Here is a 26688-nt window from a genome sequence, read left to right on the forward strand (position 1 = left end):
TTAAAGTGAACAAAGGAAATCAAATATGATTCTCTGTTTTCGTACTCTTAATGTGGGGTGGTGTTCACAGGTGCTTGTGTAGGAGCACTGCGCTTGTAGTTTCCTGAAAATGTCGCAGTTTGCACTCTGCCTTGGGTACAAGATTGTGGAATACCCTCTCCAGAACACATTTCATAAATGAAGGAAGTCTGAGAACTTCTAAGTAGAAAGAATGCTGGTGCAACAAATACAGCTCAAGTTCTTTAAATCTACAATTTCCTGGTGGACATCATGATCACATCATTGAATTAATTGTACATAAATCTTGCCAATATCAGAAGCACAGTATGTTGCGGAAAACATAATCCTCTAATGGTGTAATAACAGTCCATGATTCTGCCATACAAATGGTTACTTGCTGCTCTGGCAGGATCATGGATCTATAGAATGTACTAATAACAACAGAAACTCTACTGAGAGTGGCTGTAAGTTGATGGATAAATCCAAAGCAGCATTTGTTTCTCTTTCTATCATATTCACTTTTAAATTTTAAACAAAAAATTAAATTAGTAACGAACTTTTGTTAGAATTACAAAAACCTTCTAAAATAAGCATTCAAAGAAAACATTTTATTACATTTTGTGGCATTTCAATATTAAAAGATTTACCTTCAATATTATGTTTATAAAGAATCCAACAGCAATTATATATTTGAATGCTGTTATTAAAATATACTTCCAACCATTTGGAGTCATAGAGTACTACATTGCAGAAACAGGCCCTTTGGCTTATTTACACTATACCAGCCTGGCTTTCTGCTCAGTTACATCTACCTGCACCCTGACCATAGCCCTGCATACTTCTCTCATCTATTTACCTATCCAAACTTCTCTTAAATGTTATAATTGAACCCACATCCACTATTTCCACTGGCAGCTCATTCCACACTCGCACCAACCTCTGAATGAAGAAATTGACCCTCAGATTCCCCCTATATATCTTACCTTTCACCCTACACCTATGACCTCTAGTTCTAGTCTCACCCAATCTGAGAGGAAAAGCCTGAATGCATTGACCTTATCTACACCCTTCAAAATTTGGTATACCCCTTTCAGATCTCTCCTCATTCTCCTGCACTTAAGGGAATAAAGTCCTAACCTATTCAACCCATCCCTGTGACCCAGACCCTCAAGTCCTGGCAACAGTCATGAATTTTCTCTGTACCCTTTCAAGATTATTGATGTATTTCCTGTAGGGAGGTGATGAGGAATGCACACACCACTCTAAATTTGGCCTCACTGATGTCTCATTCAACTTCAACATAACATATCAACTCCTGCACTCAATGCCTTGATTGGTCAAGGCCAATGTTCCACAAGCTCTCTTTCTGACCCAGTCTATCTGAGATGCTACTTTCAAGGAATTATGGATCTATATTCACAGGTCTCTTTGTTCTACCAGATACCTCAGTGCCCTACCATTCATTGTGTAAATCTTAACCTGGTTTATCCTCCCAATGTGCAACACCCCACAGATGTCTGCATTAAATTCCATCTACTATTTTTTAGCCAATATTCCCAGCTGAACCAGACAATGCTTTGATAGCCTTCCTCACTGTCCACTATGCCCTCAAACATGGAGTCACCTGTGAGTATGCTGATCTAGTTTACCACATTATCATCTAAATCATGAATACCTTAACATAGAAGATAAGTAACCAACACCAAACCCTGCGACACATCAGTAATCACAGGCCTCCAGTCAGAGAGACAACTGTCTACGACTACTCGGGCCAACATAGAATCCATTTGACTAGTTAATTCTGAATGCCAAGCCTCCCGTGTGGGACTTTGTTAAAGATCTTGCTAAAGTCCATGTAGACGTCCCCCACCTTCCCTCCATCAACCTTTTGGTCACCCTAACCCTTGCAACGCTCTCGAAGATAGGTTGGACATGACCTGCCATACACAAAGCCCAGCTGACTATTCCAAATCAGCCCTGTCTAACCAAATAATTACATATCCTGTCACTCATTAATTTACCCAAGATTGACATCAGGCTCATTGGCCTATAATTTCATGGTTTATTGTTTGAACCTTTTCTAAACAACATTAGTTATCCTCTTGTTCTGCGGCACATCATCTGTGGCTCAGAACATTCTGCATTAATCCTGAGTTTTAAATGGAGATCTGCTTGGAAATTGTATCGTGTGTATATGAAGTTCCATAATTTTTCAATCTATGCTTTTGGAGTATTGCTAGTGTAACATGCTGTAAGGTTTCACTGCTAAGGTAATGGTTTCTCTGTAGCAGCAATGCTTGGGTTATGACTAGAGATAACGGGGCATGTTAGCCAATGAGCGATTAAGCCACTAGCCAAACCGAGAGTTCCACTGGGAAAATTAGGCCATGTTGTCCTAAAGGCAAATATCATTGGTTATTTCCAGGATAATTATATTTGTTCAATATGACAATAAATTGGAATCCCACAAAGATTAACCCACAATTGGATTTAACCTCTCTACCCACTCTATCGAACAATACCCAAATGCTTAATCTCCTTTCCGAGGTGTTGATCTCTTTTCCTGACTTATTTCCATACCCTGCTTGGCTAACATCACTGATACCCTGAAACACAGACATTCCAAAGCCCAAGGTGGAGGTCCTGATTCCACCACTTGGCCATTTAACTGTTCTTCGTTCTCCCACTTTCCAGGCCACTTAACTGTATTTACTGACTCTTCCCCAACCTTTAATTTGATCACCACCTTCTCAAGATGAGGTTGCCATCAACATCAAATCCACACGTTTTTACTCCAATCTTGTCTGACCGCAAACCCTTGCCTCCAACTACTTGCCTAATCACTGACCTGATGCTCACAAAAATGTGCAATGTCCTTTCAATGATACCTCAGGTCCACTGAAATTTGAAGAAGTGGGCCCATAGTAGTCATTGGCAAACTGCTGAAACAAACATTTTGTACACTCACTTAGAATACACGAGAGTTTCTGGGCCAATTTTTATGTGCAGATTAAAAATAATCTCTGATTTAGTAGGACATACACTTTGCTAACAATTGAAAAACACCTCACCGACTTTGGTTTCATTGACATGCACAGAGGCTGCTAAGCAATGCTTGAAATGGTCACAGAGGCTTTTAAAGCAGTAAGGCTGAAAAGGCAACGTGAGTAACAATAAAAGCAACCTGCAAGAGTTTAGCAGAACCCCAAAAACCTGATGTCTGTTATCTTATTTCAGCCAGACTGCAGGAGCAGGCAAATACAACATGGGTTTTTATTTTGCAGTATATGGAGATAAAATCTATGAATTCAAATGAATCTGATCAGGAAAGTTGTTCAACTAGTCATATTTTAGTTTCTGAATGATCTCCAGATTATTGATGCTAATGAAATAGATATATTGCCATTTGACTCTTCTCATGAACCTAAGAAAGCTACATTAAAAAGAAAGTTAACGCCAGCCATTTATTTTATTTAGCACCTTATAAGGTTTCCTTTCAAGCACTCAATTTTTATTTGGAATCTCTTTTGGTATCAGAGGTTTGAGGTGTGGCAAATCATATGCTTATTCACCGGAGAACACTGGGCAAAGAGGAATATTGAATATCAACAGGGCTGAACTACCCTGTCTTTCAGCATTTCTATCCCCAGAAGAGTTGGATAATTTTCCTGCAGCCTACTGTCCACCAAAGTGATATTCTAAAGCTTACCAACACTTATCCCTACATTCCCATCCCAATCCTTCTCCTTTATTCACTTGATTCTACACTTCTATGATCTTTCCTTATTCACTCTTTTTTTTTCCTTCCAGAGCCTTCTGATGCCTTTCCTATACTGCACTCATCAACCGCCATTTATCTCTTCCATTTCCTCCAATTCTTTTTCTTTAACCCCCCCTCACTTTTCTTTTCCCTACTTTCTCCAGCCTATTCTGCTTTCTCCACATGACAGTATTCCTATTTTTCTCTATGATATTTTGCTGTTTGATTGTTCAATACATGATGTTAAAAAAAAGTAATTTTATTGACCTATTTTAAAGACTAGTGTGAGGCAGAAAATACATCATTATTCAAAAGTAATTCTCACACTGGATCAGTAAAAACAGAACAAGTGTGGACGTGTTCAACAGATCGGGTAGCATTTGAGGCCAAACAAATAGAGTTAACTGTTGATGACCAGGGGTGTGATTGAAGATCATCGATCTGAAATGTTATGTTTCCCAACCCACATATACCTGACCTGCTGGGTATCGCTAACTTTTTAATTTTGTTTTTATTTTAATATTTGCACCATTTTACTTTTCTATCACACTTTGCCTATTGTGTCACACTTTGTGTAGTGAAAACAATCTAAAATTTGAAAACTAAAATAACTATAAATTGGACAGTTTAAAAAGTTCCAACACTGATTCAACCACTTCAAAAGCATGTTTACTAGCTCACTAATAAGAGCAAGCTGTAAATATTAGCCCCGGTGTAATTACTTGATCTGACATCTAGGGCATTTGGCTTTGAGAACCGTATAGTATCTTGTTTATATTTTCGGCATGCATAAAGCAATGACCCAACAGAAGGATGAACAAACTTTCCTCCATCTTAGCCAGTGAAATAGCTTCATTGTGACCTTGGATGTATGCCTCATATTGTGGCATGCACATTCTATTTTAGTACAACACTGCTGCAATTTGATTCACAGGTCTTCAGTGAAGTTTATATTCATAAAGTCTTATTCATGTCACCCTGTCAATGTATTCTTCCATTCTCTTGCCCTTCAATAATAAATCTAGCTTTCACATAAATAAATTTAACTTATTTGGCTCAATTACACCTGATGATTAATTAGTTCCAGGCACTCAACACTAAATAACTTCCCCTGAACTTCCTCTTGGATTTATTAATATCTCAAATTTGGCTGCTTCTTTTGAATTCCTTTGCACAGAATCACTTTCCATTATGTACCCTATTAACTCCACTTTTAATTTAAAGTTCTTTTTAAATTACTGGGCAGTTTTTTTTTTGAGTATTGTAACATTCTTATATTTTCTATTTTCCATTCCTAGTTTTCCTCTGCTGGTCCAATTTGTGCAAAGTTAATTCCATGCTGATTACATGCCTTAAAACTATTTTTATTCAAATCTACACTCTTACCAATACGCTTCAGAGGTGAACCTGTTTGGTATGAATATCAAACTATTTTCTCATAGAAACTAAGTGTTTGGCTTGAAAATCATCTGTATTTCTGAAAATATGTAGGATTCAAGATTCAAGTACTGCACATTTATCATCAAAGATATATAAATTATACAACCTTAAGATTTGCTTGCTCACAGGTAGCCACAAACCAGGAAACCCGAAAGAACTCAATTAAAGAAAAAAAAGAATAACAATGAAATAGAAACAAGAGAAAATTTGCAGATGCTGGAAATCTGAACAACACACACTGTTACGTACCCCGTAACTGGGAGTCTTACCAGCAAAAATAGAAGTATCCGTTGGAGTCTGGTACTATTTTCAAAACAGTGTTTATTAGTAAAATATACAGATCAATATCAACAATGCAAATATACAGATAATACACGTTAGCAATACTAAACCTAAAAGTGTGGGTATAATAATAATCAATAATAAACAAGCTCTATCGTCATATGTGAGTATAAAGTTCAGTTCAGTTCATACAGGCTGAGGTAGTTGTTGGTCCTTTTGTTGTAACCGTTGGAGAGAAAGAGAGAGAGAGAGAGCAAACAGTGACAACTATTGTCTTGCAAACCTTCCTTTATGGTCCTGATCCGTCAATGTGTTGTTGTGGCCATTCAGGTATGACCCCTCTGTCCTTTAGCTAGACCGTTCTTCTATGGTGGACTCGTCACCCAGGCAAGGGTGGACACACACACAAGCCCTCACCGGCCTCGCTATAAACACTGTGAGTTAAAATTGACCGATCCTTCGTTCGGTCTCCAATGCCCCACACTTTCTCGTGGGTTCCAATCCTTAAACAGTGCTCACTAGTGTGTCTCTTGGTGCATCTGCTGGTGTGTCTGAGGGGTGTCTCCCCAGACCTCACTTTTATCCCTACTCACGAGGTCTCAGGTGTCAATCAGTTTTGAATGGCTTAGCCCATCAAACCAGCCCACTCCGGCTGTCCACTGAGGAATTTTAATGAACAGAATAGTACCAAGTAAACAGCCCTCTCCGGAGCTGTGAGTCTTACAGGAGTCATAATATGGTCTCTCTCCCCCGGTGTCATCAGCAGCGGATGTTCCAACTTGTTTTCCTCTTATCTGTGTCTCTCTCTCATTCTCTCTCATGAACAGTGTGGTAACAGTAACGGTTTGTAATTCTCCCAGGGGAGGGGGACATGGGCAACCTTGCACCCTTCTGCCATTCAGAGTTGTTCATCCTTTGTAACACCCCCATCCTTCTAGGAATTTTCACCAAAGGGGAAAATTAACTAATACAGCGTTTTACAGGATTACAGAGTTTAGCAAAAATACAGAAGTGTTTTCAATTATAAAGCAATACAGATATACCTTCACTTAGCATCTAGATAACCAGTTAGTGATTACATTGTCACTTCCCTTAATATATTGTATCTTAATAAATTCCTGTAGCATCAGACTCCAATTTAATAACCGCCTATTTTTTTATTCCTTTTCGTCAGCAAAAAAACTAAAGGGTTGTGATCTTAGCTTAAGTGTATATTACAAAATGTGAACCAATACATGTGTGATTATACTGTAGTACATTATAAAAGTTTGTGCAAATACTAATCTCTATTTTACTTTTAAACTTAACAGTCAATCTTCCATGAAGTGGTCTTTTTTTTTTACATGCTTTGTCAAATTCCCTCAAAACCAGATCCTATTATTCAAAGTGGCATTTTGCCAACCTTTGCTCCTTTTCCATTTAACTCTCACGTGGTTAGCTTGCTCACCAGTGTGGATTAGGCTTACACACACTCCTTTCATAGGAATTATCTTATCACCAATGTTTTCCAAACTTAGCCCATTTTCTGAACTTCCACACAATTCTTTATTTTTGAGCAAGTCATTAATTTTATCTTAAGGACCCTTCATTCTATTAGTTTTCAGTTTAACATCTGCAAGTTGTTTACCTTTAACTTCCAAAACAAACTGTAATTGATTCACAGGCACCTTGTTAACAAGCCATTGTTCCTTCAGCCTGGTTACTGCTTCTAAAACCAATCCAGACTTTAAATTTTCTTTATTCAATTTAGGAACAACACTTTTCCCTTCTCCTTCAATAATATTCACATCACCAGCTTTCATCTCCTCACTAACTTTTAACACACCTTCTAACACAGACAACTGAGAATTCTCACTCTCCACTGGTACCAAGGTTAACCCTTTCTTCACTGAACTGTCCATCTGACCCAAAAGGACTGCATTCCTTTTCAACTAAATCAGATACCTCAGACTTTCCCTGAGTTTCATTACTAGGTTCAGTACCACGTGCATCCACATCTTGAACACACTCAGACGGGACATCTGCCTCTTCCAGGCTTTCCATACCAGTCCCTTTTCCAAATTCTAAGTTCCCCTGATCCTCCCAGTTACTCTCTGGGCAACTCCCATCCGGAGTAAACTCAACCCTGCGGGTTAAAACAACTTCATCTGCCAACCCAGCAGACACCTTCAAGGTAGCAGCATCCTTTTCATCTAGGACTGCCTTTATATCATTATCGGGAACACATTTAAATTTTTGAACTTCAAACTGCTCTGTCAAGCCAGACAGATCATCCATGTCCAACCCTGGACCTTCTAACTGCCTTATCTGTTTCTCATCTTTACTCTGTGCCTCTATAAATTCCCTCTTGGCTAAGGGTAGGTCTACCTCCTCTCCTTTACTCTCTTCCACCTCCCTATTCTCCACTTTACCATCCCCTAACCCTTCCTGGTACAGGGTCGGTAAAAACGTCTCAGCCAAATCAACACTGGACTCATTTAAACTGTCCTCTTTCTCAGCCGCCTTTCTCAACATGCTGTGAGTGATTGCGCATGCAGGATAGATCTTAGATTCCAGGGGCGTGTCCTCAGCCCTCACAGGCTTGCTCGTTAATTTCACTGCTGAACACACGTCACCACCTGCTATATCATAACCAAGAAGGACATCCACGCCATCTCTCGGTAATTCTGACCGCACCCCTACTTCGACTGGTCCAGATACCAGGTCACATTTTAAAATGATCCCATGCAAAGGCACAGCTTCTGTCCCTTTTCTTGTCTCCTTCTTCAGAGCAAAGCACTTAGATGCAATATGACCAACCTTTCCACAATTATAACAGGTCAAGCCAGTAACCTTTCTGCCAGCCTGCTTGTCCTCCTCCTCACCTTTTCCACTAGTTCCCGGCTTATTCTCTACCTTAGCCAGTGGACTTTCTCTACCATCCCTACTGCCTTTCTGATAACTCTTATTCGAGGAAAACCTTGACTTGTCGGTTAGGGCATATTCATCTGCGAACCTGGCAAATTCCGATATAGACTTATTCGGCTTCTCGTTCAGATACATCCGGATATTATCCGAAACATAACCTTTAAATTCCTCAATCAGAATTAACTCTCTGAAACGATGGAAATTCTCCTCCACCTTTTCTGCAGCACACCAGCGATCCAAGAGCACACCCTTTTCATAGGCAAACTCTGCATATGTCTGATTCCACAGTTTCTTTAAATCTCTGAACTTTTGTCTATATGCCTCAGGTACCAACTCATAGGACTGAAGGATAGCCTCTTTTACTTCCTCATAATCCGCAGACTCGTCCATGGACAATGCCGCATATGCCTGTTGAGCCTTACTTTTTAATGCACTTTGTAATAACGCCACCCACTGATCTCTGGGCCACTTCTGATTCACTGCCACCTTTTCAAAATGCAAGAAGTAACTATCAACATCTGTCTCCTCGAACGGAGATACTAACCTAAACTCTTTACTAACATTAAACTTCTCCTCTCGGTCTTTTCCCTGTTGCTTTACCCTCTCTATTTCCAGCTCATGTTGCCACTCTTTCTCTTTCTCCTCTGCTTCCAGCTGTTTTAACCTAAGTTCATGCTCCCTCTGTTTCTCTTTCTCATTTAGCTGGAGCTCATACTCCCTTTTCTTCTGCTCCGCATCCAACCTTAATTTTTCCAACTCTAACTGAACCACCCCAACAACTGGTTTCTTTTCAGGGATAAGTTCCAATACCCCCGGCGTGAACACATGCTCAGATATATAACACTGGGCTATGGCCCGGTGTGTGTCCCACTTTTTCATTGATGACTTCACCTCTGTGATATTTAAACCTTTCGCAATATTCACCAAGTCCGTCTTTGTGGCATCCTCTAGTGCCTTCAAAGTCGGGTTTTGTATAAATTCGTCTACATCCATCTTTGCTGGTTTCTTGTCTGGTTACCCACTCAACCAGAACAAATAATGGACTTATAGCCCAATTCACTGGCCCCCCCAATTTGGTATCAAATCCCAGACGAGCCCCCAATTTGTTACATACCCCGTAACTGGGAGTCTTACCAGCAAAAATAGAAGTATCCGTTGGAGTCTGGTACTATTTTCAAAACAGTGTTTATTAGTAAAATATACAGATCAATATCAACAATGCAAATATACAGATAATACACGTTAGCAATACTAAACCTAAAAGTGTGGGTATAATAATAATCAATAATAAACAAGCTCTATCGTTGTCTAGGGGATCAGGAATTGTCATATGTGAGTATAAAGTTCAGTTCAGTTCATACAGGCTGAGGTAGTTGTTGGTCCTTTTGTTGTAACCGTTGGAGAGAAAGAGAGAGAGAGAGAGAGCGAGCAAACAGTGACAGCTATTGTCTTGCAAATCTTTCTTTACGATCCTGATCCATCGATGTGTTGTTGTGGCCATTCAGGTATGACCCCTCTGTCCTTTAGCTAGACCGTTCTTCTATGGTGGACTCGTCACCCAGGCAAGGGTGGACACACACACAAGCCCCCACCGGCCTCACTATAAACACTGTGAGTTAAAATTGACCGATCCTTCGTTCGGTCTCCAATGCCCCACACTTTCTCGTGGGTTCCAATCCTTAAACAGTACTCACTAGTGTGTCTCTTGGTGCGTCTCCTGGTGTGTCTGAGGGGTGTCTCCCCAGACCTCACTTTTATCCCTGCTCACGGGGTCTCAGGTGTCAATCAGTTTTGAATGGCTTAGCCCATCAAACCAGCCCACTCTGGCTGTCCACTGAGGAATTTTAATGAACAGAATAGTACCAAGTAAACAGTCCTCTCCAGAGCCGTGAGTCTTACAGGAGTCATAATATGGTCTCTCTCCCCCGGTGTTATCAGCAGCAGATGTTCCAACTTGTTTTCCTCTTATCTGTGTCTCTCTCTCATGAACAGTGTGGTAACAGTAACGGTTTGTAATTCTCCCAGGGGAGGGGGACATGGGCAACCTTGCACCCTTCTGCCCATCAGAGTTGCTCATCCTTCGTAACAACACAAAATGCAAAAAAGGGTTTTGGCCCGAAAAGTCAACTGCACTTTTTTTCCATAGAAGCTGCCTGGCCTGCTGAGTTCCTCCAGCATTTTGTGTGTGTTGCATAATAAAATACTAGACCAACACTTGATGCGCACGACAAAGAGAAAAAAATACAGATCATGCACACTATTGAAGAAAACAACAACATTCCAAACCAAAATTGAGTCCTCAGATCAGGAAAAAAATCATACTTTCATGCTACAGAACATCAAAATTGAATCTCAACATTTTCACATACTTTACAAATTACTGAAGCAGCTTCATTGATTTCTGTTGAGACTTGTGATACATAATTTTGGTGTGCACACAAATGGATGGATGACGAGAGCTTTCTTTATCCTTGATGAATTGAAACCAAACAATACTGAGTAAAAATTCACGAGCAAAAATGACTGATCAGAATGTGTGATTGTACGTGTGCGCTCAGAGTGATAACTGGGGATTGGCAAAAAGCAATGTGTTTAAAAGTACCTGAAAGAATTGAATTCATTTTAATGACTGTAGTATTGGGAATTCTGATAGGATTTTCTTACGTTGATGAAATGCATTAGCTAAGATATGACACTTGAATGGTGTATGCAAAATTATTTTTTCTTTCTCCTTGGGGGATAATGTTAAAAATCAAGTGTGTTATATAGTTTTTATTAAAACAAAACCAATACACATCTCTCAAGATACCTAATTGTGTGTTCCATTTTGAAAACCACATTGCAATCTTCAAAATGTGAGCATTAAGCATGTTATTTCAAAAAGTAAATCCAATTTCTGAAAATCTGAAAAGGCTAAGACTTTAGAAAGTATAAGAAGTCCAAAGGGACAGAATGAACAGAAAAGCTCGCAGAATCATAGAAATTGAAAGAAAACCCTGCAATACATATAGACCTATAGAGAATGTGGGTGAAGCAAACAAATGAATAATAAAACTATATCGGTTATAAAGATAAAAGTGAAAAATTCCTAATTAAGTATGGCTGCTGGTGTGCCTTTTTTGAAATTGCATCAATGTCACCAAAATTCAAAGTAAATTTATGTTGCCTTATACTACCCTGAGATTCATTTCCTTGTGAGCATTCACAGTAGGTACAAAGAAATTCAATGGAATCAGTGAAAAACTACAATGATGGGCAAACAACCAATGTGCAAAAGATGTATGACAAGGCGGTTTACTCCTTTCATCCCTTCTCTTTTTGTTTTCAGCTTTGAGAGCTCTCCTTGAAGCAAGTTACTGTCTGATGAAGGATGTTAAATTGGTTTGTTATTGTCAAATGTACAGTGAAAAACTTTGTTTTACATATGATCATTTCATCACATCAGTATTGAGGTAGTGCAAAGAAAATGCAGAATAAAGCATTACTGTTAAAAAAAAGTGCAATGTAGGCAGACAATAAGGACCATGACAAAGATTGTGAGGTCAAGAGCCCGTCTTCTCAGACAAAGGGACAATAGTCTTCTAACAGCTTTCTTCTCCCAGCTTGCGTTGTCCAAAACTGCTTCTTGTGAATGAAGCTGTCTAAATGCATATCTTGTTTATTTATATAGTTCAATCAATGCCAATGAAATCAGATAATATTGGTAATTATTAATATATTAGCTTTGCAGTTGGCTTAGCCTAGGAAAATGGAGGCCTTAAATCATGTGGGCCTCTGTCTAATTCATCCAGCTCTGGACTTCTGAAATCTTGTCTATGCCAGCAGATGGCTCTAGAGAAAAAAAAACATGCTTGCACTGTATGAAAATAATAAAAAAAAATTGTTTTCTCTTGAATGTGGTGTTATTCAGTGTGCTTGAAGTTCTCACACTCAAAGTTCCAAGTAAATTTATTATCAAAATATATATAGATCACCAATTTTCCTGAGATTCGCTTTCTTGCAGGCATTCACAGTAGAACAGAAGAAGTACAATAGTATCAATGAAAAACTATATGCAAATAGTGCAAATCCAAAAAGAAGTAATAATAAATAAAACTGAGAACGTAAGTTGTAGAGTCCTTGAGAGTTTAGTTTTGTGGTGAGTGAAGATGTCCACACTGGTTTAGGAGCCTGACGGTTGAAGTGTAATAACTGCTCCTGAACGACTTACCTAAGGCTCCTTTACCTTCTTCCTGAAGAGAGCATGGAGAGGATGGTGGAGGTCCTTGATGACGGATGCTGCTTTGCACTGATGGGCAAATTTAAGGAAAAGTGAACACTGCTAATAATGACATCATTTTGAATTTAGTTTCCCTTCGCTTTTGTTGTTTTCTGTTAGTTGTACAGTTCTATGTTGGGACTGTTCAGTCTTTGGTTTATGATGCTGGATTGCCCTGTGGAACCTTTACACACACAACGGAAATCACCCATTGATGACGGAGTCCAGAAAGTGAGAGGAAGGTAACGTGACTGAAGGACATCCCCCAGCTGTGACTCTGGGCGCCTGCGCAATCCCGGGGTTCATTGCCGGCGCCGTGATTGCGTCAAGACGCAGTGTGCAAGCGTGAGCGAGTCGGTGGAGGCTTTAAGTAGCGGCGGTCGAGGGGCTGCTGGGTTTGCGCGGCGGCTCCGGCGGATTGTTGCCCCAGGTAGGGAGGTAATGCCGATGAAGCTTTCTGCAGGCCGCGGCGTGGGTCTTTGTGTACAGGAGGCATGGGTGGGGTGAAAAGAGGGAGGTCCTGTGCCTCCCGTCGCGAGTCTCTTGCAGCCCTTTTTTTCGGCGTGTGCTGGTCAGTGCTGGGCTGGTGGGTCAGTCCAGCTCCGTCCCCGGCGTTGGTGCGCGGATGGCTGGTAAGGGCTGCCCGGTTGGGGTGGCCGGCTCAGCTCAGTGATCTCCATGCCTACAGGCAGCCTGGTGACCGCGTGGTTGCGCGGCCGTGGCTCGGCGGAGCGGAGCATGGTCAATGGAGCGGACTGAATTTCATTTTCAGTGTCCGTTTACGACACTTTTCAGAACGGGATTTTCATTGAATCTAGATTGTAAATTAGGTCTACGTGTTTAATCAGGAATAAATACACATTTGCATCAGTTCTGTTCGCAGTTACGGTATGATTCAACAGGCCTCGAAGCCCTTTTTTCTTACGCAAGGAAAAGCAGAATATAATTTCCTAATAACATAGTATTTCTAATGTTAATGTTGGAAGCCATCGTTTGGACTTCGGTTTTAATACATCTTGAAGCTTAGCAAATGATGTTTTCCTTAAGGAGGGGAAAGACGCTTGGCATCTTAACACCTATACTGCACTAAATCCACGGAAATGGTTGGGCTGTATTTGTGCTGAGGAACAAAAGTCATTAAGACTCAAGGATAATCGATTATATCTTCAGATCACCAGCATCCAGAGTCTTTGCCTATGAGCCATTGAGATTTGTTTCGAAATATTTGCCACCAGATTGAACATGGTCATGAGTCGATTATGGGGCTAATTTATGAATTTTTAATTCCAATTTACTTTCCTTTCCAGTATACAATTGCCAGTGTCAAAATAGATTTTGCTTAGTTAGAAGTGATTTCATATTTGAATTTGACATTACGCTATAGGTGTACTGTATAGGTTGAACCATCTTAACGCTTAATCATGCTGGTTTTGAGGGGAGAACTATTTACTGCACCTCTGTCAGAGGACAATGGTTCTTGGATGTAGGAGAATTTTAAGAAAATTGTAAGCATAAGTTAGAAACATTAGAAAGCCTACAGCACAATACAGACCCTTCAGTCCACAAAACTGTGCCAAACATGTCCTTACCTTATAACCACCTAGGCTTACCAATAGCCCTGTTTTTCTAAGCTCCATGTACCTATCCAGGACTCTCCTAAAAGACCCTATCGTTTCTGCCTTCACCACCGGCAGCTCATTCCACACACTTACCACTCTGCGTTTTTAAAAAAAACTTACCCCTGTCTCCTCTTGTACCTACTTCCTAGCACCTTAAAATTATGCCCTGTTAATGTCTAATTTTAAAATACAGGAAGAGCAAATCCTGATGGAAATCCAGTTTAGTAATCTTGGTTTCTATTTAGGAATGCCGGCTACTCAAGGGTACCAAATGGCATGCTTGGACACAAATTTGATGTAATTAAAATCAGCTGTGGCCGTCAAATTATTGTTTAATAAAGCAATTATTGTTTTACATATCCTGACCGAATTGTCAGAAATGGATTGTACCGGTATTTATTTTGTGATGGTTAGCCAACCACTGGAGTTACTAACTTCAGTATGGTAGTTCAGTTTTTGCTGCAAAGCAGTTTGGCCTGCCTGAAGTTCTGAAACCCTTACATAAGTACAAATATTTTAATGTGTAATTATTCATATTAAATATTAATGTCACTTTACATGCACAATGGTTAACTATCTAGGCACAATTAGGCACTTTGATGACACATAATTTCCTAAGTGTATACTAAAATCAAGTCACTGTGAAGGAACATGTTATTTGATTGGAAATTGCTTAATCTTTAATTTGAACCACCCGCCTACCCTGCACATGGACTGTCCTACTCCAATCAGGGAAGCGGCTACTAGGACCAGTAGACTCGAGCAATATGGCTGATCCACGCCTCCACCCACTAACCCTCCCCCCAATCACCAATACTTGCAGTATGGTAATGTGGTGGTTCGCACAACACTTTACAGTTCCAGTGACCCAGGTTCAATACCTGCTGCTGTCTGTAAGGGGTTTGCATGGGTTTCCTCTCACAGTCCAAAGATGTACTGGTTGGTAGGTTAATTGGTCATTGTAAACCGTCCTGTGGTTAGACTAGGGTTAAATCTGGGGTTGCTGGGCGGCATGGCTCAAAGGGCCAGAAAGGCCGATTCCATGCTGTATCTCAGTAAATAAGTAAATTTCCTGTCAGTCATGTTGTGTACAGTGTGCCTTGTGTCACTTTGTAGACATGCAACCAATCTATGTAAGCTATCTTGTGTCTTTATTTGTGCTGCATCAGATCTGGAGTAAATTATTTAGTTTATTTACACTTGTGTACTGGAAATGACATTAATCTTGAATCTCTTGCATTATGCATTTTATGTTGTACAGGTTTGCCAAAATGGCAGAAAATGGAGTGGCACAAGAAATGACTCCCCTTGAGAAGAAAATATGTGAACAGATTGAAGTACGTAATACTGAAATGCATTTGGATGATTTGATGTGAATAAAGGGTGACTTAAGTTTGATATTGGATAGAAATTTCATTGATTTTTTTTCAATTTAGAAACTTTAAGAAAAAAAATTGGTTTTCTCAAGCTTAAGTTCTGCAGATTCTCGTTTGTAATTTGGCTGGGTAAATATGTAGCTGCTCTTCAGCTATCATGAGTTAGCTTCCTATCTACTCTGCTCATTTTGCTTTTCGCTCTCCTTGTTACTAGAACCTCAGTACACTGTAGCAGAAAACAAGTGATGTAGGCTATAGTATTTATTGGGCTGTCAGCTTGTGTTGACTTCCATACCTAGGGTGTCCTCTTTCATGTGCAGGTCCTGGGTTTGTGTTGCTGATCCAGACCAAGGCCCCTATTGATATATCATCTTGATTTTGTTTTGTTCCAATGGTCAGTTCACGTGTGATGTTCTCAGTATCAAACATGCTGTATTTCTTTTCAAACTTCCTTTGAAGATTGAGTTGAAACCAATTCTTCTGTCCTAATCTTCATCCCTCGTCATGACTAATTTGTCCACTGACATTGGTGTCCCCATCAGTTTATTTGCTGTGTTTATCCATTCTCCATTATCTACCTGAACTTTGTGTGATTCTGCTGTCTTCCACATTTTTGTTCTGTATCTTAACAAGTATAAAAAATGTTCATTCCCAGCCCACTTAACTAAATCTGCATATGTTAGTTAAACAGAATCCCTAAACATAAAGCCTTAATCTGTCTTCCTAATATTGTTTTATTATTTTGTGTGCTTTTAATTTATTTGATTATGGCCTGTCCGAATATCATCTTTAAAGGCTTATCTGGTAGAAGGCACTTTAAATTTGCATCAAAATTATCCAGTAGGTGTGCCAAGTTGCCTGGGGGGGGGGGGGTGTTGTTGAACAACATGTGAAGAAACCAATGGCCATTTCAAAACGAGTCAGAAAATGCTGAAAACATTTGACAAGCCAGTCTGCATCTGTGAAGAGAAAAGCAGTTGAAGACCTATTGAATGTTATTTCCAAAACTTTTTATTTAAGTTTCCCAAAAGTTACTATGTGGCAAATCTACTTCAGAAGTCTTAAACTTTTCTGTTTCTGAGTAATGGAGGAAGAATTTTGTAATTTTTTCCAATACTTTTCACTGCTTGTAACAAGTCAGTTGTTTCTTGGGTGAAATATTTGATTCTGCCACGGGTTCAGATCAGACGTGCAAATGAGAAATTTCATTTTCTTGTTGCGGTGAATTCCCTTTAGGTTAGAGAATTACATGGAATTCTACTTCTACTTGTGCTTAAGGATGGGTTGAATGCGGATTTGGTTTTAGTTTACAACCTGTTGCTGTAAATTCTTAACAATTCCATAGTGTTAGCGTCAAAGTTTTCTAATTATATTTTTAATTGATTTTTCTCAGTAAATGCCTGTGATGCTGTTCATGGGTCACAATTACATTTCTTGGGGTTAAAGATTTAAAACTTTAGTACTTGAAATTTTAAGCTGGTCATGGTTTTATTTGGGTAGCAGATGGGGCAGCAACTTTTCCTAGGAAGTGCATTTTGATGGTTTTTGTACTTTGTGTTTGCGCAGTATTACTTTGGCGATCACAATTTGCCAAGAGATAAATTTCTCAAAGAACAGATCAAGTTGGATGATGGCTGGATACCCCTAGAAACCATGATTAAGTTTAACAGGTAAGGAAAATTGCAGTTGGCTAAAGCAAGTAGTGATGTAAATTATCTCTGAATCTTGAAAATGTCTTGCAGGTTAAGTCGTCTAACAACAGATTTCACTGTAATAGTAGAAGGTCTCAAGAAATCCAAAAGTGGACTTTTAGAAATCAGTGAGGACAAATCCAAAATCCGCCGTTCTCCTAACAAGCCTCTTCCTGAATTTGAGGAGTATAAAAACTCTATTAAAGCCAGATCTGTCTATGTCGTAAGTATTCCTGATGAATCTAACTTTGTTAAAAGTACACGATTATAATTTTAATCATGAATTATACTCAACGGAAAAGTAACTTTTGGGGAAAAAAGATAATGTTGAGAGTACAAACCTTAAGTGCATTATGAAATTTGGAAATAACTAAATGTTTAGAGCTGTTGTCTGTTATGTCAGTGTCTCCATTCAGAGTCTGGCCGTCTGATTTTAGTGTTGGTATCACTCGGTGGATGTTATCTGTGTAGCTGGAGGTGAGGAGGATGTTTTTGTTCTAATTAATTACAGATTTGAAATGTGCCACCAATGGGTGCATGACAAAATAATTTTGTAATTTGCTCGAATGGCTTACTTGAAAGTATTTTACCTAATTCGTGGCAACTTTCATTGATGGGTTTCGTTTATTGTTGGTGTAAATGTTAGTCTTTCACAAATATAATGAATATTTTAATTTTGAGAGGAAACCTCTTGAATTTGAAATGCATTTGTTTAAAAAAATACATTCTTGTGTCTTTACCAAAAGGTTAACCTTTTAAACATTTTAAACAGAAAGGCTTTCCTACAAGTGCAACACTTGATGAGATTAAGGACTGGTTTGATGAAAATGGACCTGTGGAAAATATACAAATGAGAAGAACATTGCAGAAGCAGTTTAAGGTCTGTATTTATCTCCCCTTCTTCCCTCCTTCACCTTCAAAAATATCCAAAGCCAGGAAATGACAAAATTAACTTAGTTATTCCCACTGTTTTGCAACAGGGATCGGTATTTGTCGTCTTTGACAGTCTAGATTCGGCTACAAAATTTGTAGAAGCTCCAGGGTGGAAGTATAAAGAAACTGAAATGATTGTACTTTTCAAGTAAGTCAAAAGTTTTGATAAAGTGATAGGAGAATGTCTGAATGAGAATACAAGTTCTACTTATGTAAATTCGGGGTGGGGGCACACAGGAGATGGTTGAAAGCAGTGCTCGCGTTTAATTCTGAAAGTAGGCATGATCTCATAATGCAGAAAATATTCCATCCTTTTTGATTTTGTTCAACGTAGTGGGGGCACATAGGAGGAGAGGATTTAATTTGAGATTAAATTTCCATTCGAGTCAAAGGCCAGATTGTGCTGCTGTCAGCATTACTGTTTTCAAATATCTTTGTTCAGAGGTGCTAAGAAACGGGCATTTTTTGTTGTTATAAAACCCATTTTATAGCGGCTGATAATACAGAATCTGAGGCCACAAACCAGGCACGCCCGGGATCCTCTTCAGTTTGCGTATAAGGAGAAGGTGGGAGTGGAGGATGCTATCACGTATTTGCTGCACAAATCCCTCTCTCACCTGGATGGGGTCAGTGGTGCTGTGAGGATTACATTCCTGGACTTCTCTAGTGCCTTTAACACCATCCAGCCCAAGATCTTAAGGCACAAACTAACGGAGATGGGAGTAGACTCTCACATGGTGGATTGGATAGTGGACTACTTGACAGAGAGACCTCAGTATGTGCGGTTGGGAGACTGTAGGTCTGACACGGTGGTCAGCAGCGCAGGAGCGCCGCAGGGGACCGTGCTCTCTCCGATCCTGTTCACCCTGTACACATCAGACTTCCAATATAACTCGGAGTCCTGCCATGTGCAGAAGTTCGCTGATGACACGGCCATAGTGGGGTGTGTCAGGAATGGACAGGAGGAAGAGTATAGGAAACTGATACAGGACTTTGTGATATGGTGCAACTCAAACTACCTGCATCTCAATATCACCAAGACCAAGGAGATGGTGGTGGACTTCATATGGAGCCAGTGATCATTAATGGAGAATGTGTGGAGCAGGTTAAGACCTACAAGTATCTGGGAGTACAGTTAGACGAGAAGCTAGACTGGACTGCCAACACAGATGCCTTGTGCAGGAAGGCACAGAGTCGACTGTACTTCCTTAGAAGGTTGGCGTCATTCAATGTTTGTAGTGAGATGCTGAAGATGTTCTATAGGTCAGTTGTGGAGAGCGCCCTCTTCTTTGGTGGCGTGTTGGGGAGGCAGCATTAAGAAGAGGGACGCCTCACGTCTTAATAAGCTGGTAAGGAAGGCAGGCTCTGTCGTGGGCAAAGTACTGGACAGTATAACATCGGTAGCAGAGCGAAGGGCGCTGAGTAGGCTACGGTCAATTATGGAAAACCCTGAACATCCTCTACATAGCACCATCCAGAGACAGAAGCAGTTTCAGCGACAGGTTGCTATCGATGCAATGCTCCTCAGACAGGATGAAGAGATCAATACTCCCCAATGCCATTCGGCTTTACAATTCAACCGCCAGGAGTAAGATATGTTAAAGTGCCGGGGTTAGGACTCAATGTATTTAAGTAAACTACTTAAGAACTTTTAAAAAGCTATTATTAATGCTTTTTGAGAGGGTGATTTTAGATGCATATCATTTATACTGAGTTAAGTATTGTATGTAATTAGTTTTGCTACAATAAGTGTATGGGACATTGGAAAAAATGTTGAATTTCCCCATGGGGATGAATAAAGTATCTATCTATCATCTATCTATCTATCATTAATTTACTATTACCCTATTACAGCTATTTAAATTCAGTGGGGCTTTTCAAATAAGTACATCTACAAGATCAGAATTTAGCATTTTAATGAATTTAAGAATGTTTATTTTTCTTCTTAAAGAGATGCTTATTTTCAGAAAAAAGCCGAAGACAGAAAGCAGCATAAAGCAAAATCTAAAATGTAAGTAAATTCAACAACTAATTATATACTATTCCTATTTTGTTACTGAGTAGCTTGTAATTGCATCTTTAAATTGATGTGGGGGGGGGAAGGCTGCAAAAAATGGGATGATTATGCAATTTAGTTTCAAGAAATATTTTTAGAAATTAAATTTAATTTAAATTTAAAACTTTAATTTAATAATTAAGTCAAATCTACCTATTGGCAGTTAATCTGTATCCTTTTGTCTTGGAAAACTGAAAGCACTGCATCTAGTTTGAACATATTTTAGTTTTCCTTTTTTTTTCAAATTTAAGTGGTGAAAAAATTGCAGGGAATTATTACATTTGTTTTCCTCTTCTCACATTAAAGATTTGACTGACAATAATCCATTGTTTAACATAGTAGGTTTGCCAAAATATCTGAATTATCCTTGTTATGCAAATTCCCTTGGTTGAAATTGGTATTGTTTTATCTTAGTGATAAAGAACAGAAAAATACTGAAGATGTGCTGGGCAAGGTAAGTACACAAAACCTCGCTTGCCTTCACTAACACATTTAGAAAGGATGTTGGAAACAGTTTTGAATTACTAATAAATTGAGTGCCAGGAAAATTTTCCACTTATTAGGCATTTGACTATATCAAGCTGCCTTGAACTGTAGGATAGCTTGAATTAGTCAAAAAGCTTAAACAGTGGAAAAGTTTTACCTGAAATTTTCAATACAATGAAGTTGTTTTCCTAGTTGGAGCGAGTTGCTACAGTGTTTAGTAAAGCCACATCCAGCTGATTTCAATGGGATATGTTAAGAGGTGCAATTACAGCACAAGTGTTTTAGAGCTACCGAAGTTACAAGTTTTAATGCAGAGCAAAGTTTTGAGGAATATATTAAAAGAATGTGAATTCTAATGCTCAGATAGCTGGGTGCATCCCACCAATGATGGAGGAAAAAATACAGGAATGTGCATAATGTCAGAGTTGAAGTATCAAAATCTGGAGTTATGCTTGGAAGAGACAATGGGATGAAGATCATAACATGTTGCTGCTTTTTAAAGAAAACTTCTGAATTTATTTTTAAAGAAATCTTTTGAAGAAAGAACTGGGTGCTTGCTGAAGTTTGCTGGTGATTTGACCGATCAGACATGCAGGGAAGATATTCATGAAATATTCTCCACTCATGGTGAAATACAGTGGATAGATTTTATAAGGGGTGCTAAAGAGGTAAATTTTTGTTTTAATAATTTCAAAAATTAAGTTTTTTTTATATATCCTATAAAGATTCATTTTGGATTTAGGGAAATATCCTTTTCAAAACAAATGCAAAAGAAATACTTGAAAAGGCAAAAGCAGCTCATGATGGAAAATTGCTTTTGAGAGACAAAGAAGTGACTTGGGAAACGGTTGATGGTGAAGAGGAAAAGTCAATTTTAAAGAAGATATTAGAAGACCAACAGGAATCTCTGAACAGACATAGAGCCAAAGGTAAAGCTTTATAACTGGGGTTGTCACCTGCTTTACTTTGCAACTTAATATCATAATACTCAAAATGCTGCTTTATTTTGCAAATATACTGTGCAGCGCGAAAAGGTCGGGGTAAAGGAAGAAGTAGTAAAGGAGGCTGTGGACCACAAAGGGTTCAGTTTCAAGGCAAGAAAACAACATTTGAGGATGAAGACAGTGACGAAGCGCAGGAAACTGGAGAGGCTGGTAAGTTGACAAACTTGAACTGTAAGTGATAGTTAAACCAGCATTTGGAACTATTAATGTGGTGAATGCACATGCCCAATCAGAGTAAGAATTGCATTGCAATCTTAGGAAATTAATATCTCTATTCATCTTCAATGTATTGACAACTAAATTGTTAACCTGCCAATTGAAGAATTATGTTGCACACGACAGGTTGAGCAGGCTCGTCTGTTAAATGTGCAGCTTCCCAACAGTCCAGATCTTAGCAATGCAGATAGAAAAAGCATCTGCTTCTATCAGAATATTTTGGTTATTTAGTATCACCCTGCAAAATATTTAATGTACTTGTGGGAAGTTCCACATCATATATTACTAATGCATTTTACTCAGTAAATATGCTCCTGTTCTTAAATATGAGCAAACTTGAGTTTCTATTGGGACGACATTGAAAGTTAATTGTAAGAACATGACCCTGATACTTTATAAAGATCAGGATATTTTTACCCCAAGTACAATTTGAGTTATCGGTCCAGTTTAAAATACTTGTTCTCTACTGCAAATCTGTTTTAAACTAATCAAACTCCTCCATCTAATTTAGCAGCTACAAGTCCAAAGAAGCGAACACTTGAAGAAACTGAATCTGTGAATGAACCTGCAGCAAAACAACCAAAAACAGAAAATGAATCTAGTGATCAATGAGATTGTTTTGTGTTGTATAAAAAGAACAAGTTGAGCACATGTCCCATCCAAGGAGTCTTCACTGTTTAATTCAGACAGCCTCGACATTGCATCTCTTCAATGGATTTATTTAGCTGAGAACCGAATGAAGTCCACTTCAATGTCAATCTGCAATTTAAACAAGTGCACTGCTGTAAATTTGAAGATGCCTTAATTGCATGCTTAAGTGTGGATGTTTTTATAAAAACTTTGTTAAAACATATATTTTGGTGTAATGCAATATTAGTTTCCTATATGGATATATGGTGGGAACTAAATATTGTGTAATTCAAGTAGTAAAGATTAACATTTTTATTTATAAAAATACAATACTGCTAGTATGCAAGTCTCAGCCTCGGCACATGCAATGGATTTGATACCAATCTGTAGTTTTATCTACCATCTTTAATTGGATCAAAAATGGACAACGAAACACAATCTAAATGTGTATTAAATCTTTATGCTTTGGAATGGGTAGGAATTGCAAATAGTTGTGCACTGTTGTTAGTACATTAGATTAAGAAACCAAGTTGAATAAAACCATGGTAATTTTCATCAACCCAAATAGTTTGATAATTTGCAAATTGCTTTGAGAATTTGTTGCTAAATTTGAGGGAAGGTTGAAAATGAGGGTAATTATCAATCTAGAAATTGTAACAACTTTTGTACTTTGAGTTCCTTGAAATGTGTGCTTGGATCTAAAATTAAAATTTCATTTATTGATTTAGAACTCCTGATATGACAAGGAATCAGCCTTTCAGGTCAATTAATCTAGGCTGCCTGTTTTAATCAAAATCTTTCATATCCTTGTATCTGTCCAAATGTCTCAAATATGATGATTGCTTCCTCTGTCATAGATGGCAGCTTGTGCCTTATACCCACCATTCTGGGAAGAAACTGCCCTCGGATCCCCTTTAATTTCTCTTCTATGCTGTCCTGATTTCAGACTCCCCCTAGACAGAGGAGAATACTGCCCTTCATGATTTTAAAAATCTCTAAAATTGCCCTCAAGTCTTTCCCATGCCAGGGAAAACAGTCCTGGCCTATCCAGGCAAAGTTCTTCTGAGTGGTCTGCACACTCTGGGTTAATCACAATACTCCATGTGTAGTTTAACCAATGTTTTACACCATTCTACCACCTTTGTACTAATGGGGTGATCTTACTGAAACCCATTGAATGTTGAAAGGCCTAGTCAGAGTGGATATGGAGAGGATGTTTCCTGTAATAGGGGAGGCTAGAACCAGAAGGCACAGTCTCAAAATATTAGGATGTCCCTTTATAACAAATGAAAAATTTCTCTTAGGATGGTGAAGCTGTAGAATTCATTGTCACCAATGGCTATGGAGGCCAAGTCATTAGGTATATTTAAAGTAAGGGCATCAAAGATTATGGGGTTGAGGGGAATTATAAATTAGTCATAGTGGAACAGACTTGGGCTGAATGGCCTAATTCTGCTCCAATGCCTTATGGTTTAAATGCTGTGATCACTCAGCTGGGAAAGCATAGGCCTGGCAAATTAGGCACAATCTGAATGTGGGCCTGTCACCCTCTCTGACATGGGGTGGAATTCAAAGCATGTCAAATGCCTTCACAATGGCAGCTCTGTATTTGTATCCCTAGGTCTCTGGTCTATAATTCAGCTGAGGGCCTTGCCATTAAATTTGTATGCCCTGCCCTGCTTTAATTTCCAAAAACACATCACTTGCCAAAGTTACATTCCATCTGACTTTTTTTAGTTCACTTTCTGTTGATCAATATTACATTGTGACCTTGGACAACATTCTTCATCAATTCTGGTGTCATCTGTAGACATTGCTAATCATGCCACCTACATCTCATTGAAATCATTACTTGATAACTTTTAATAAAACTAGCAATTAATATAGATTCTACTTACTGATTTCCTCTTGTGGAATTTATATGATGCTGGCAAGTCATACCTAAGTTCTGTTAAATAAAAAGTAACAGATTTCAGCTTTGATACACGGTTTAACGGAAACATTGCAGAAGGGCCATGATGAAATATGTGCAGTTTTGGTCTATACAAAGAAAGCCTGAGTACCTCTTCTCACCTGCTTATTCTCCCTGGGTCTCTCCTTCCCTTTCTCCTGTTCACTTTCCTATCAGATTCCTTCTTCAGCCCTTGATCTTTCCCACTCCACCTGTATTCACCTATCACCTTCCCCTCCACCACCTTTTTATATTCTGGCATATTTCCCCTTGTTCCTGAGAATGGCCCAAAATATCAACTGTCTACATTTCTATAGATGCTGCCTGCCCTGAGTTCCTTCAGCATTTAGTGTGTGTTGTGTAATGATAATTTAAAAGGAGATTTAATTGAAATGTGCAAACCTTTAACATAGCTGCCCAAATGGATGCAGGAGGATGTTTCCCTGCCTAAGGATCTAGAACTAGACATGCAAACTTTCTGGAAATGTGGATAAGATACAAGACTTCAGAAGGTGGTGAAATTTAATTCCCTAGTGTAGAATGATGTAGAGGCCAAATCAATATATTGAAGAAGAAAGATGCGTGTTGGGGAACCTATGGCACGTGTGCCCAAGATAGCATGCACAATATTTTGTTGGCACACAGCATGTAGTATTGCCTCTCAATTTAAATTCCCATAATAAAAAGATAAATAATAATCTTTACTATCAAATCTAGCAGTGAATGTTTTTTAATCAACCTGAGAGCAGTGTAATGTGTATACAAGAAACATCACATGCTATCTTGGTGCCTGATAATGTTGTGAGAAGAACTCTTGATATTGGATGATATTTTGAAATCCTCAGATATGTACACACCAGTATTTAGTTAATAAACAGTTACAATCACAATATTAATCAGAAATTGTTATTTTCTTTAAGAGTTGTTCCAAGTAACCGGCTACCCCAATTAACTGGAATCCAGTCTTTATGAACCACAGTTGCAGTAGTGAAAATGTATTTATCTTGTAAATGGACTTACCAGCAATTACTTCCATCTTTACTTTCCATTCATCAGCCTTCTTCTTAATATGCTACAAAGGAAATTAATGTTTAACTGGCACACTTTAAAAAAACATAACTTTTTAATAAACAAAAAGTGTAACAGCTTTTCTCAACTACCAGCAATGACTTTACCCTTTATATGTCATTCCCAAAGGTGGTAATCTAATGTGCTGCTTCAATAGTATTATGTGAACTACCCCTGGTAACCCACTCCCTGCCCAAAAAAAGATCCTGCCCATCAAGTTGCCTCTAAACTTCACCCCTCAAACCTTAAAAAATGTCCTTTGGTGTTCAATATTTCAATGCTGGGGAAAAGACTCTGACTATCTACCCTATCTATGCTTCTCATAATTTTAAAATGCTCTTGTCAGGTTTCCCCTTAGCTTCTGATGCTCTAGGGAGAATAACCCAAGTTGGTCTTGCCATTTTGCTCATACACACTAATCCAGGCAGCCTCCCTAGTAAACCTCTTCTGATCTTCTCCACATCCAATGGGGCAATCAGAACTGTATGTGATGCTCCAAATTAAGTTTTTTTTTAATAGCTGCAACATCCCTACCAATTAAGATATGCATGCTGTACATCTTCCTTTACCAGCTTATCCACTTGCATACCTACTTTCAGTGAACTATGGACCTTGACCCCAAGATTCCTCTGTACCTCAATGCTATTAAGGGGTCTACCATTAACTGCATACTTTCATTTGACCTCCCAGAATGCAGCACCTGACTCTTGCCCAGATTAAACTCCATCTGCCTGTGTCCATAACTGATCTATATCTCACTGTAGTCTTTGATAGTTTGTCCACAACTACACCAATCTTGCTGTTACCAGTAAGCTTGCTAATCCACCTATTTACAATTTCATCCAAATCACCAATATATATCACAGAGGTCCCAAAACTGAACCTTATGGAATATTACTGGTCATAGACCTCCAGCCTGAATTCCATTCCTTCTCTTTGTCTTTGGGCAAGCCAATTCTGAATCCAAGCTTGCAATTCACCCCGGATCCCATGCATCTTTATTTTCTGAAT

General features: G+C 38.9%; 2 protein-coding genes across 8 annotated transcripts in view; one reads left to right on the forward strand and one right to left on the reverse strand.

Annotated features, from left to right (window-relative positions):
- The first annotated feature begins 12935 nt into the window (after positions 1 to 12935).
- Positions 12936 to 23388, forward strand: ssb (small RNA binding exonuclease protection factor La). 2 transcript variants are annotated; one of them, XM_073047261.1, is made up of 12 exons: positions 12936 to 13077; positions 15528 to 15603; positions 17209 to 17312; positions 17385 to 17556; positions 18106 to 18213; positions 18314 to 18414; positions 20218 to 20277; positions 20737 to 20776; positions 21336 to 21476; positions 21551 to 21737; positions 21834 to 21962; positions 22540 to 23388. In XM_073047261.1, exons 2-12 carry the CDS (start codon positions 15538 to 15540, stop codon positions 22638 to 22640), a joined length of 1209 nt encoding a protein of 402 aa, XP_072903362.1. In that variant the 5' UTR covers positions 12936 to 13077; positions 15528 to 15537; the 3' UTR covers positions 22641 to 23388. The 2 variants fall into 2 exon arrangements, with proteins under 2 accessions (XP_072903362.1, XP_072903363.1); XM_073047262.1 differs by having other exon boundaries at positions 12982 to 13085.
- mettl5 (methyltransferase 5, N6-adenosine) overlaps positions 18204 to 26688 on the reverse strand; it is a 33410-nt gene continuing 24925 nt past the window's right edge. For 5 of the 6 annotated variants that reach the window (XM_073047266.1, XM_073047267.1, XM_073047264.1 and 2 more), the window contains 3 exons: positions 25630 to 25681; positions 24557 to 24606; positions 18204 to 22787 (listed from right to left, as the gene is read on the reverse strand). In XM_073047266.1, the coding sequence (XP_072903367.1) occupies positions 22746 to 22787; positions 24557 to 24606; positions 25630 to 25681 (144 nt within the window). In that variant the 3' untranslated portion in view covers positions 18204 to 22745. The remainder of the gene's footprint in view (positions 22788 to 24556; positions 24607 to 25629; positions 25682 to 26688) is intronic. The other variant, XM_073047269.1, reaches the window with a different exon arrangement.

Source organism: Hemitrygon akajei, chromosome 5, assembly GCF_048418815.1.
Source record: "Hemitrygon akajei chromosome 5, sHemAka1.3, whole genome shotgun sequence".
NCBI classification, from domain to species: domain Eukaryota; kingdom Metazoa; phylum Chordata; class Chondrichthyes; order Myliobatiformes; family Dasyatidae; genus Hemitrygon; species Hemitrygon akajei.

Excerpts from the sequence above, each read along its gene's own strand:
- ssb (XM_073047261.1), top strand. The coding sequence starts at position 15,538 with ATGGCAGAAAATGGAGTGGCACAAGAAATGACTCCCCTTGAGAAGAAA. Across the intron at positions 17,557-18,105 it reads AAGCCAGATCTGTCTATGTC|AAAGGCTTTCCTACAAGTGC; the intron begins GTAAGTATTCCT and ends CATTTTAAACAG. Across the intron at positions 21,963-22,539 it reads GCAGGAAACTGGAGAGGCTG|CAGCTACAAGTCCAAAGAAG; the intron begins GTAAGTTGACAA and ends CATCTAATTTAG.